Source organism: Drosophila albomicans, chromosome 3, assembly GCF_009650485.2.
Source record: "Drosophila albomicans strain 15112-1751.03 chromosome 3, ASM965048v2, whole genome shotgun sequence".
Taxonomy (NCBI): domain Eukaryota; kingdom Metazoa; phylum Arthropoda; class Insecta; order Diptera; family Drosophilidae; genus Drosophila; species Drosophila albomicans.
The window spans coordinates 25,183,487-25,196,187 of record NC_047629.2 but is presented as its reverse complement, the minus strand read 5'-3'; the positions used below and the strand labels follow the sequence as shown (position 1 = coordinate 25,196,187).

The window sequence follows — 12,701 nt, the reverse complement described above, 5'->3', positions numbered from 1 at the left end:
TAGTGCAAGTGTAAAGGATTTTAATGTAGGCAAATATTAAGGCAAAGGGTTTTAACATTCATTCCTCTCTCTCGCCCTTTAATTACTTTTGCTGAACTCTAATCTCTGCGTCTTTTAACCCCAAATAAACGGGCAATTACTCATTTTGTTGCTTAAGCAAAGAGGAGCTTCATTTATTTAACATTAACATTCAAGCCAATAGGTTTTTGGGGCGAAACCAATCAAATCTCAAATGTTAAGCAAAATTATTTGCTCTCTGGTTCTTAGGCTGTTTCTGCACATTTCTGCCCTCGTTCATAACTCATTTAGTAGGCAATGTTTCCGTTCAATGCTCTCTGCTTTGCCTTCCCTCTTGCCCAACTCTCTGGCTGCCTTAATCTATTTATGCCGTTTACTTTGATTTGCGCAACGGAAGATGAAGAAGCAGATGAATCAGGATGGAGTGGAAGCAGAGAGCTTTAGCATAGAAAATTATCTTTGATTTTGACTTGACCGACGCTCTTGTGTCAATAGGAAGTGATTAATAGAGCGTGCCTCCGAGTACAGACAGAGGGCGAAACCCTCAAATATATACTACGAAGCGGAGAGAATACCTTTTGATGGGACATCAATTCAAAATGAATCCCCGTCCCGTGACTGGTTCATTCAGGTTTAATTTCGACTAATTTTCAGCGAACGCTTTAATACAATATTTATGCGCTCCCCGAGGTGATTATGCCCGACCGCATTTGAATTGGTCGAGTCGAGTCAGAGGTCGACACAAAGCTCTCGCTCGCTGGATCTCTATTCAGGGGTCAAGAGCTGTGTGTGGATGCTATAGAAACATGAATGGAACTTGGCTTTCCTGCTGTCTCTGTTTGCTTAACACTTGGGCGTTAATAGAAATCAATATTTTCTAAATAAAATCATTCGCACTGAGGTTGTGGCTTTTGGTTAGCCTTCGCACCGATTGCTGCTGCTGCTGCTGCTGTGCAATCCATGTCTCGTAATTTATTTTTCCACAATTCACAATTAGAACGAGCGAACGTTGAACGAATGAACGCATTCTGCAGGAGCAGTTCATTTTCCTCAATTGTTTGTTGGGCAAATACTTCAAACCGAGAATACCCAATGAATAATATTGCCTCCCCCGTCCACCACTTGAGTTGTGACTGCGACTTCGTTAGGTGATTTGGTTATGCAACAACATCATTAAATCACCAATTACTTTAGTCAACAGAGGAATAAACCAAATTTCCTTATACACAAGACCGAATGTCGAGTGGCGTTAGCAGTGGGTGCATACTGCGAAGCAGCACTGTGGAACACTTACGCAAATTATTGTGCACAACAAAAACCGGAGGGATTTTAATACGAATTGCAGTAGCTCTGATTGGCAACCGAAATCGATAAGCAATTTTTATACCTTTTCTTTTTTAGAGGAAACCGTATGCATATATTTAATAATATTTCTTTTATCAGAACTATCAGCTGCTGCTGCTCGTTAAGCTTCGTATATACGCATATTGAAATGTTGCTTTTTCTTTTCCATAGTTAAATGTCAATTTTCATTTTGTACGTCCTTCGCTTGTCGCTCTCCCATTGTGCAAAATGGCAGCCATTGCAAAAGCTTTCGGCTGTATGGCGGACTTAATGTAAATTTCAGCACACACACACACTTGCACACAATAAATGTTTGCATGCGTATGTATGTACGTAGGATATATATATATATATATATATCAAATTTGTATAATACTTACGTTGCAAGTTGTTCGATACCAAGAGAATGCAACACTGTGGGCAGGCTGGGTAGTGAATGACACGTTGTCAGTTTCTTTTGGCGTGGATAGTAAAGTGTCAGCACGGTGCAGCTTTCTTCCTTCATTGTGAGGCCACCTGTGAAAAAGAAGAGTGGAAAACGCGAGCAAACGAAATGCATAAGAAATTGCAACGGAAACAAGAAACTCCAAAATAAACAAATAAGAAAAAAGGGGGAACGGAAAAAAAGAATTGAAAAAAAAGAAAAAATATTGCACGGCTGACAACACACACACACACAAAATGCAGAAAAAAATACTCCATGGATCTGAGGCAAACACAGTCAGCAGCGTTAGCGTCACCATCAGGACAATTTCCTGGCTGCCTGGCCAGGTAAGTCTTGTCTGGTCTGTTTCTGGTTCTGTTTCTGCTCGTTGTTCGTTTCCCTCCCCGTTTTTACCTCAAATGAGTCGACGCCTCACTGGCTATGAACAAAAGACAAAATTAAGCGGCCGTTGGCAGTTGGCAGTAAAGCAGCAGGCGCCATCATAATAATATTCCGCAAGACGACATTGATGGCAGCAAGCAGGTTGAAGGATGTAGGGCGCAGGCAAACCATTGAGCATTGAGCATCGCCATCGTCCTATCAACATCCTCAACCTCATCATCGTCATCGTCGTTGCTTTATTTGAGCTGGGAAGCTTTATGTTTTCGACGCATACGCCTGACTGCCTGTTTTACTGCTCTTAGCTCTCATCTCTCTACTCTCTTCTCTCTTCTGTATGTCTACTCCCATAACTGTCTATCTGCTTGCATCTATATTTGTATCTGTAGCTGTGTCTCCCTTTAGTGCAACGTCGTTAGATTTGTCTATTACGACTGTGTCTCCATAGAGTTGCACTCAATTGTTGCCGCTGCTGTTGCCGTTCATTCACTTAGTCTAGATTGCAGATTGTGTGTGTTAAATTTGTGCAGCAAGCAAGAAAGTCAAATTTACCTTAGCTGTCTTCTCTTTCTCGTCACTTTTTGTCTGCCTGCTTTGTTCGCTTTTATTGTTGCTTTCTTACTGTTCTCTGTTCTATTCGGTACCATGAAGATTGCTCGCTTGAAATGTCTGACCCCAGCTGCAAAATGGCTAACGAATTTTGCAGGGTATCGATGTTGTTTCTAGCAAATATTTTGTCAGTTATTGCTGGAGCATTTTAACTTTTCTATGCCGATCCTCGAAAATTGTTTTAGAGATAATGTTACGACGATATATTTTTTTATTTATATTTGTTGTATACAAATATTTTTCTAGCATCTTTTTTTTTCTATCTTGATAATTAAATAAAATATTTTGTAATATTTCTTTTCGTTGTATTCGAATTCTTTGACAAGAATTTGAGGATATTTTTTTCACACATTTATTTATAATAAATTCCTTCAAGAATTTTACATTGTTTTCCCCAATTCAATTCATTCATTGCGTTTTTGTTTCTATTTAATTCATATTTTTTGCTTTTAAAATATTTTAATCTTGTGTATATAATCAATTTTTGTATTCTAAACTTAAGGCTTTTTTATTGAATTACTAATGACTTTTTGGGTTATTCGTTGAATACGTTTTTTCGATACTTTCTTTTTTTCATAGTCTTCATTTTGGAACATTCGTTTTCATTAAAATTTCTTTTCAACTCTTAGGTGCATTTTTTCGCTTCTTTTCTATTCCCATTTCCCTCTTTGTCTGATGATTCATCATCACACATTAAGCTGCCGTTTTTTGCTTAACTGCATACCTATTTGTTGGCATCCTGTTTCTTTTAATTTTAACTAACAAGTGAATGGAATACATTCTGCAATTACTGTGATCAAGTCTTCTTTTGTCATCGGTTCTCTCTCTGTGTGCATGCTCTACGTAGTCGGTAGTCGCAAGGTAGTACTCCATGTCTTCCCCATTCTCTAGCAAGCTTTTAACAGCATCAATATGCTTGTTCTTTTGCTCTCATCTCGCTGTCACATTGTCCACTTTACAGTTTACAACCGAGGATGGGTGGAAGTACTTTCTGCACAGCTGTCAGTTGAGATATCTGGTCCGCTTTTCAACTCACCCATTACCCAAGGTACAATGAATGCTGCTTGCTACCTTTTGCTCCTCCCCAAAACTCTCTTAACACCTGGACGTTTTCGTGCTAAGTGAAATGTTTCAATGTCTTGGTTTATGTATTTTACAATGAGGTCGTCAGCGACTGCAGCTCCTTTCGTGCTGCGCTGCTCTGACTCTGACTCTTTCTCTGACTCTGCACTTGGTCCCTTTACGACTACGGACTGCTGACTGCCGCCTGTCGCATATCGTTTGGGCTGATTTAAATGTGTCATAACGACAACAACTCGCCTGTGCACAACCATTGAAATTTTTGCACTTTTGCGCACGACAATGGCAGCTTGCAATATTCTTTTTTTTTCTTTCTTTCCTTTTTTTTATTTACTCTAGACATATTTTAGTAGTCGGGTGGTAGGTTTGTAGGTAGGTAACACTTACCCAGCGTAATTGCCTTTCGTGACGAACTGTCATAAATGCATTCGGCGATGAGTCTATCGCCGGGCATGGAATGCACTGACTGTGGCAAACGTCGAAAGTCCTGATAGGCCACATCTATATTGCTGTCGTGTGCAATTGGCGGAAGCTCCTCGGTTTGTCGTATCTGCAAAGTTAGTTTGCTCATTAGCATTTGGCTTTAACCCGCACTCCACACTCCTCCTGCTCCTCCTCTACGTTCTATGTAAATAGCTATCGAGTCTCTCTTACCTGACGCAATTTAACCTCCTTGCCGATTTGATGTGTGCGCATCATGACCGCAAAAATGTTGATGCCCTGCGCTGGAAAGGCGTAACCGGTGCAGTCCTCAATGCATTGGCCCTCGGATATCACGCGCTTCTGTCCCGGCGGTATAATGTGGCGCCAATTGGGATCCATGCCTGTAAGGGAAACACATAGAGAAACACACACACACATAGATAGTTAGTTAGCGAGTCCGTTGTGGAGAATGCTTTTAATTAACGCTTTCGAGTGGCGCGCGAACGCGAGCTTCATCAAAGCTCCAGTCGGTTAGCACGACATGCACAATCACCTAACACTACTGCCCGCCCGCTTTCCCCTCTTCTTTTTCCCCAATCTCCTGCTTCCTTGCTAACCATATGGCACTTCACTTGCGCTAGCTTTGAACGTTGATTTTTTAATTCGATTTGGCGTAAAACGTGTAATTACATTTTAATTGCTGCTTTTGATGTTTGTTAACAACTTTGTCAATGCAGACCAGCGTAGACAAAAAATGAAATAACCACAGCTGCTCGCGTCTGAGTTTGACATCCTCTTTCGTGTGGTATCTCAATTTGAAATCTTTTTTGTCTTTTAACATTTACTTCATTTCGCTTCTTTTTTGGGCAATCAAATTATGTGTGGCGCCCTAACTGAATTTAGTATGTGATCAACCCCCCAACCCAACGTTTGCTCCAATTAGTTAAATGTTGTGGAATATTGCTCATACGCCGCCTTGTACACAAGCACAGACTCCTCCTTCTCCTACGCCCCCACATCACATCCATATGCAATTAGGGCCGCGTGTCGTCTGACATGTTGAAAAAATATTTGAAATTCATGTGCTACATATTTTTTCCCACTGTTTGGCATTTCAATTGTTGTGCGTGGGTGTTGTGCCAGAGTGTGTGTGTCTGTTGAGGGTTGTGAGTATGCCAATCAAAATACTCGCGGAAAATGCTTGGCATTGCTGGCTGGCTGGAAAAACCCCTTTTACTCAGAGTGAACCAGCTGGCAATTGATTTTTATTGTAAATCCGTTCGGGTTTCCTTTCTTTTTTTCTTGTTTATTGTAAAAAGGCTTTTTTACGGCACAAAGTATTGCAAGTGAATGTGTGTGTGTGTGCTGTATTTATGGCTTAGTCATGCTCGGTTAGCAACATTTGCAGAAAACATTGGGAATGACATACGAGTTGATTGCATTGCTCTAACACTCGCACTCGCATTTGGTGTGTGTGCAGGTGTAGTTTTATGGAATGCAACTTTAATGGCATAGAAATGATTTGCTTTATGTAAGTGCAAATAAAATATAAAGCAGAGCTTGTGGCAGCCTTGTAAATTTGTTAAATTCTTTTTTATAAAAAGTTGAAATATTTAAAAAATTTTAGGAAGCATATTTACAGATTACTGATTAATTTGATTACCTAATACTATATCATATTAAACATTAATTCAAGCACATGACAAATTGGTTTAAAATATAAAAATATTAATTTTCTAACATATTGAAATTAAAATAAAATGAATGGCAAATGAAATTTAATTAATAGTCAAAACGTTTTGTCGAACCCCAAAAAGTATGCTATAAATTTTGTAATTTGCGCAGCTCCAATATTTATGCGTATATTGTAACAATATTTTTGCGATCAAAGGGAAAACTTAATAGAAATGCAATAAGCATATGCGTAATTGGATCATTGGCAATTTCCGTGAAATTGATTTGTAATTTCAAATCGGAAATGTTCGTTGCCTAATTTAGCGCAATATTCATATAGTTTTCAAAAGCCATCGCATACTACAATTAAAGCTAATTTACCTATCGCCAAATATCAATCAAAATTTGTTGCAATTTATAGACGCATTTCTGTCGCCCTAGATGATAACGACAACAATGTGTTGCGGAACGCCATGCCATTTTGCCCATTTTACCATTTTGGACACACATAATAGGCCTTCACATAATGGCCTAAAAATGTCGTGGCGATTTTTGGTTTTTGTCAAATGTGATTTTCGCTTTGTGAAATTTCGTTGAAAACCAAAGCATGGCCTATAGCCAATAGATACAGTTGCTGTCTCTCTGGTATTGTCCAAAAATGCTAATCAAATTGTCAAAAAAATAGAGCCAAAAAAGCAAGTAAAAATAATGGAATTAAATTGAATTTTCTGCAGCAGCTGCGCGTTTGACACAAATTGCCATTTAAAATAATTAGAAAAGTTGCCGCCATTTTTGATACAGTCACCAATTTGCATTGGCATTGCCGTGTTGCAACAACAACAACAATAACAGAAACAACAACCATTTCGGGCTGCTGTCAACGTGGCGTGTGGCAAATGCAACTACGATGCCAATCTACTGCCTTCCCTTGCCCCACTCCCCGCCTTTTGCTGTGGGCACCTTGAATATTGGGTGAGCGTTAAATATCGATTTGAAAAATATGCAGTTATGAATTGTGTGTGTTTGCAATGTCGTCGTCGTCTGGGCCAAATCAAATAGAAATAGTGAACCACTATCCTCACTTGGCCCCACAACCAATAACAAACCTCCTTCGCTCCCTCCTCCCGAACCCTAAATCAACTCCCACTCGTTGCGTCGCTTTGGCCAATATTGAATTTGATTTAATGAATGGAAATTGGCAAAAAGCATCGAAATCGAGATACACAGAGACTGTAATTTATGCGCGGTAGTGTTGTAGAAATCGATATCGTTTTCATTTCACTTCTATCTCTCTCTCTCTCTTGCTTTGTGAGTACGTGCTAATTAAACATAAGTTTTGATACATTTTTTTCGTTTAGCCTAACTTTGAGAATTTGTTTTTTGAATTAACAGCAAATAGTATGTACATTGATTAATCGCACTTCAAACACAAGCTAATTGAAATTGTGTAAATATTGTAAATGATTTTTCATTCGAAATTGTGGCGTATTTGTTTTTGGCAATGACCATGGCAAAACAAAAATAAGCATCTGGTTCAGCACAAAAGTTTTTGCGCTTTAATTTGGCCAACTTTGATAAACGCGCATGAATTGTAATTTGGAATTAAATTGATGATTTGCCCACTGAACGCGCTTTGCCAATATTTGCTAGATGCTTTTTATATAAGCCAGCCTTCGCTCCCTCTCTCTCGTTGCTTTGTTGATTGATTTCGTTGCATGACATTTTATAAAATGACCAACAAAAGATAAACGCGACGAGCTGTTTTGAAAGTTTTAAAGCCAACGCAACGCATAGTTAAAATTCGTGCATGTAATTGAAAATTGATTTGCAAAGCCATCAACATGGAAAATCCTGGCCAATGAAAATTAATAGAAATAATATTCAGAGGGCAAATATGCAATGCAAATTTTTGGGTATAAAATGCTTTTCTCCCCTCCTTTTGTGACAAATTCATTTGATACACAAAAATGTGCCAACAATTTAAGAGATGTGCAATATTCAAATCAACATGTTATGCCAATTATTTTAGGTTCTTCTTAGGAAAGCGGCAGTTTATTTTGTTTGCTTGCTAATGCACTGTGTGTGTGTCGATAAAACTTTTACTTTTACAAAGCAATTTTATTACAAGCAATTTATCCCCCAATTTCAGCAAGTTAAGGCGATTAAATGTGCGCCCTAAAAATTGTGAATTTTATTGACATTATTAATAAATTTACTTAAAAGTCTGCGACTTGTGTAATCGCTTTTAGATTAAAGTAATAAATCGATCGTCGAAATTAAAAAACATTTTGCAAGCATTTTAGTACGTTTTTTTTGTGCTTGGTTTTTGTTTTAGCTTTTTTGCGAAGCAAATAAATGGTAGCATTTCGATAAGCTGCGAGTTGTTCGATTATAAATCCCCATTGGACTTAACAAGCGCCCAGGCTCATTTGCCTCAGCCTGCCTTCGGTTTCCCTTCGAACCGCTCTCGAAGGTGCCATAAAAATTGGCGAAAGCCACAGCAACATTAATCAAAGTGGCGTTGCATACACCAGGGCGCTATATCAATAACCAATTAAATTGAAATTAAATTTTGCCACACGCAACTGGGGGAGATGGAGAGCGACCCAGAGGAGATCCGCAGAGACAGACAGAAAGACAGATAGACGGATAGATAGACAGTCGAGTGGAGTCGCACAGGAAGCATAGCAATTTCGCAGCTACTTACGCGTGTGGCATATCCTTAACGCTCCTTCCCAATCGTAATTCAATTTGCTGCCAGCCAGAAAAATGTAGCCAAACGTTTATTTCGATTTTTTCTTTTGCTTCTTATTTTATTTTTTAATTTTATCTATAGATTGAAATATACATACAGCAAACATTTTTTATTTATTGACTACTCTGTGCTGCGCCTTTTTTGTGGTATGCGTTAAATTTCAATTAAATATTTCAATAGCAGTGCTACGAGTTTAAGCTATAAGCTCATTGCATGACGCGACGACGACGACGATGACGATATCGAGCGCCGAAAAAAAGCAAAATATAAATTCCATTTTCATTTCTTTATTTCGCTTAGAAATCGCACTGTATCAGTATGTATTAATCTACTTTCTACTTTTGCTACAGCTTGCTGCTTTTGCCCGTAATACTCCGGAAGTTTTGGCAACACCTACTCAAAAAGCATCGACGAAAACGTGCAGAGCTAAACTGGAGAGAGAGAGTGATGTGGGAGTGAGGGAAGTTGAGGTTGGTATGATACCTTCTTCCTGTATGGCTTATTCTTCTACTTCTCTCTCTCTCTCTCTGCACAGTCCCAACTGTATTGGCCATGTGTCTGTGCGGTTGTAACAAAGTTATATTGGTTTGCGTGACTATGAACAAAAGTAAAATAACAATTACAACAACGACAACACAGCGGCCACAGTATGCTGTCCCACAGTCCCCTGAAAACAGCTCCAGCCTGTTCTGTGCTGTGCTATGCTGTCCTCTGCCTGGCCTGGCATGGTGGCCACAAGCAAACACAAAAACCAAAACGAAGCAACCAAAACCGTACAACAGTAGCAATAACAACAGAAAACAGCAACGGCAACGCCAACAATAACAATAAGAAATAGATGTAGCCGTGGGAGGTGAGTCGCAACACAACAAAAAAAAAAAATGAAGTAGAAAACAAATTGTAAAGTGAAATTAGTATTTTAGTTATCCTGTGCGCAGGCAAACGAATATATAGATATACATCCATATATATACATACTGTATATAGGAAAACTTGAAAATGTTGCTGAGCATAGAGTAAAGGCAGGTGCACGGCAGGAACATTGTTGTCCTTAGGAATGGGATGCCGGAATATATGCTCAAAAGGCGCTTAAGCTGTTCAGCACATGAATATTATTGGTTGACTCTACGTAGCGTGGGTTGTAAGAGAAATATTGAACAATGCAGCACAATTGAATGTGCTAGCTTAAGGCTGTGAAACGACTTTGATATCTACGAAATTGTTAATGTAATAATTTCAGCATGTACATCTTAAGCTATATTTCTTTAAAGTCAAATACTCTTCTACTGGTTTGGTTTTTTTTTAACTGTTATGCATATGACTAAAGTCTGAAATAATTTTTATCACTGCGTGTGCTTTGTTCTACACATCAACAATCAATTTTAACTTGAATACCCAATACCAAATAATAATGTAAAGTAATATGAGTAATCAGCATTATTTGTAACTTGAGTATCGAATACCACCTTTGACTGGATTGTTTAAGCAATTTGAAATTGAATACTGAATACGGACTAAATACCAAATAATTATTATTGAAATTTAACAATCAGCATTGCTTCTAACTTGCATATCGAATATCACCTTAGATTATTCCCTTAGACTGAAATAAAAAGTATTTACAATATGCTTTATTCTCAATAAATTGCTCTGCACGGAGCTTTTAACTTGAATAGACAATACTTATTAGAATTAATTCTAGGACTATATGCATTAGCTTTAAATTGAATACCGAACACCTTCTAACTTGTCATCTGAGCACTTAATAGTTTCTCAGCCAAAGCCTAAATTAATACTTATTTGGTAATAGATTGTTCAGCATACATTCTCTTTTACATATCTGTATAGCAATCAATTTTAACTTGAATATTAAATACGAAATTCCAATTAATGTTTATTCATTTAATAGTGCTGCTTCAAAGTACTCAAAATTCCCAATTTCACATGCTTAGAATATTACTATTATAATTAGAACTGAAATAGTTTCAGACTAAATACTGCCCCACAAGTATTAATCACTCAATTCAAAGGGGTTCGTTTGTTTGTTTCTAGTATTCGATATTGTGGCCCTCGGTATTGTTATTGAATTTGTCCAGTTTGACGCATTTCCATCCCTGTTGTTCGTCGAATATTGCCCATTAAATAATTAATGGGAAAATTGAATACCTCAAAGTTTTCGTTTGGTCATGCAATGGGTTTTGGTTTGGCCATCAGTTATTTATTAATCTGCTATATGCGTGTGCAACGGCTAGCGTTTCATAATTAATAATTGATGGCAGAGCAAAAAAAAAAGAATTCGCTTAATAAATTGCGGACGCACTTGATAAGCAATTAAAAATATATGTGGGCACTTCTATTGTACAATATTGTGAATACTGTCTGCGATGAGGTTAGACAATTGGCATTGTTGCAGACACACACACACACACACACACACACACACCTTTACCCAGTACACACACACATACACACAGCCAGACAGACTCAGACTCATAAAACTCGAAAGCTTTTGTTTTACTAGCCACCAATGCGGCAGCCGCTGCTCCGTTGTCAGTTCTCTCCACTTGAGCAACTCCCAGTGCCGCTTTTTGGTCTCGGCAATCTCATAAATTGCATGACATGAGTTGCATGTATGCCACTGCTCTGCTCTGCTATCTCGTCGCATTAAATATATATATTCATACAGCACAGCTGCAGTCAGACCACACACATACACACACACACACTCTTACATCTAAGAGAGTTATGTATGTGCGGATTTGCCCCCAAAAACTTACCGATTGACAATATGCCAGCGTCATTTGGTCGCAGCACGTGCGTAAAGTAGATTTTCAAACCAGAATTATCCGCCATTTGTCTGGCATGCAATTGGGCAAAGTCCGGCTTCAAATTGTTATAATGGGTCTCCATTAAATAATATTTGGCCTGTCGCGACTCAATCGGGTAGCCAGCTTCATTGGGATACGTAAAGCCCTGCAAAACAGAAAGGACGTCCAATGAAACAAAAGCAGCCAAAAACAACAACAGCAACAACAACAGAAAACACTCTGCTTCCGAGTGTTGTTTGTATTTTACATACGTATACGTATACGTAATATTCAATGGTATGCATGTGTTTGTATGTATGTAAGAGTGTACATGTATTTATACGTATGTATTTTTGGGGGGAGTTATGGCAAATGGGGGACGGAAGTTGATGCCATGGTCATGTGCAATTTAAATGCACAGCAGCAACATCAGCAACAGCAGCAGCAACGCAAACCGTCGCCATGCAATTGCATTGCACATTGCAGTATACGGCGCCCCCTGGCGGCCCAAAACTACAACAACAGCACCGCCAACAACAACAACAAGTGCACATGGCACTGCATTATGGCGCTGCTGTGATGAAATTATGAAAAGCATGGTAAAAAGGTTCCGAAAGGAGCAGAAGGCCAAGCCATTTCTTTATTGAGATGCCCTTCGTATTTATCGGGCATAACAAACTTTTCGGAAATGTCAGGGAGTTTGATCAATATGCAATTAAGATTGTTTACCAGTTCCCACTTTCTAATTTAAATGAAAAAGTTTAATGAAGTTTGCAGAGAATTTGCCCTCTAATATCTCGTATTTATAAGAGAAAGAGAAAAAATGTATTTTTATAAAGTAAAGAATTGCTTATTTACTTTCTGAACACTACAAATATTTTGTAACTATCAAAATTCAATTTATCATTTTGAAACGAAACAAATTTTTGTTGATGTATTCTATTTTCCTTTTTTTTTATTGGTGTTTATCTAACGAAGCTATATTGTGGTCTAAATAGATTTTTTTGTCATGTGAAGCTTTAACGAATTAAGAACTGTTCTAAATATTTCCTTCATTCGATTTCTTGAAGGCCTGAGTTACTCTGTTTGTACTTTGAATTATATACTATAATTTACTTCTATGTCACGAATGATAATATAATGATAAGAGAGGGCTTTCCTCTCATAA

At 38.2% G+C, this 12,701-nt stretch overlaps 1 protein-coding gene and 1 long non-coding RNA gene across 4 annotated transcripts in view; one reads left to right on the top strand and one right to left on the bottom strand.

The window, feature by feature from the left end:
- Nucleotides 1–9,567, top strand: part of LOC127565771 (uncharacterized) — a 37,967-nt gene extending 28,400 nt beyond the window's left edge. Inside the window, exons 2-3 of the long non-coding RNA XR_007955144.1 lie at nt 9,077–9,196; nt 9,262–9,567. This is a non-coding gene — a long non-coding RNA (uncharacterized LOC127565771). The remainder of the gene's footprint in view (nt 1–9,076; nt 9,197–9,261) is intronic.
- Nucleotides 1–12,701, bottom strand: part of LOC117572458 (MOXD1 homolog 2) — a 137,950-nt gene that overhangs the window by 12,647 nt on the left and 112,602 nt on the right. For 2 of the 3 annotated variants that reach the window (XM_034255292.2, XM_034255293.2), the window contains 4 exons: nt 11,504–11,699; nt 4,529–4,698; nt 4,262–4,424; nt 1,743–1,878 (listed from right to left, as the gene is read on the bottom strand). In XM_034255292.2, the coding sequence (XP_034111183.1) occupies nt 1,743–1,878; nt 4,262–4,424; nt 4,529–4,698; nt 11,504–11,699 (665 nt within the window). Of the gene's footprint in view, nt 1–1,476; nt 1,617–1,742; nt 1,879–4,261; nt 4,425–4,528; nt 4,699–11,503; nt 11,700–12,701 lie in introns of those variants that run through there. The other variant, XM_034255294.2, reaches the window with a different exon arrangement.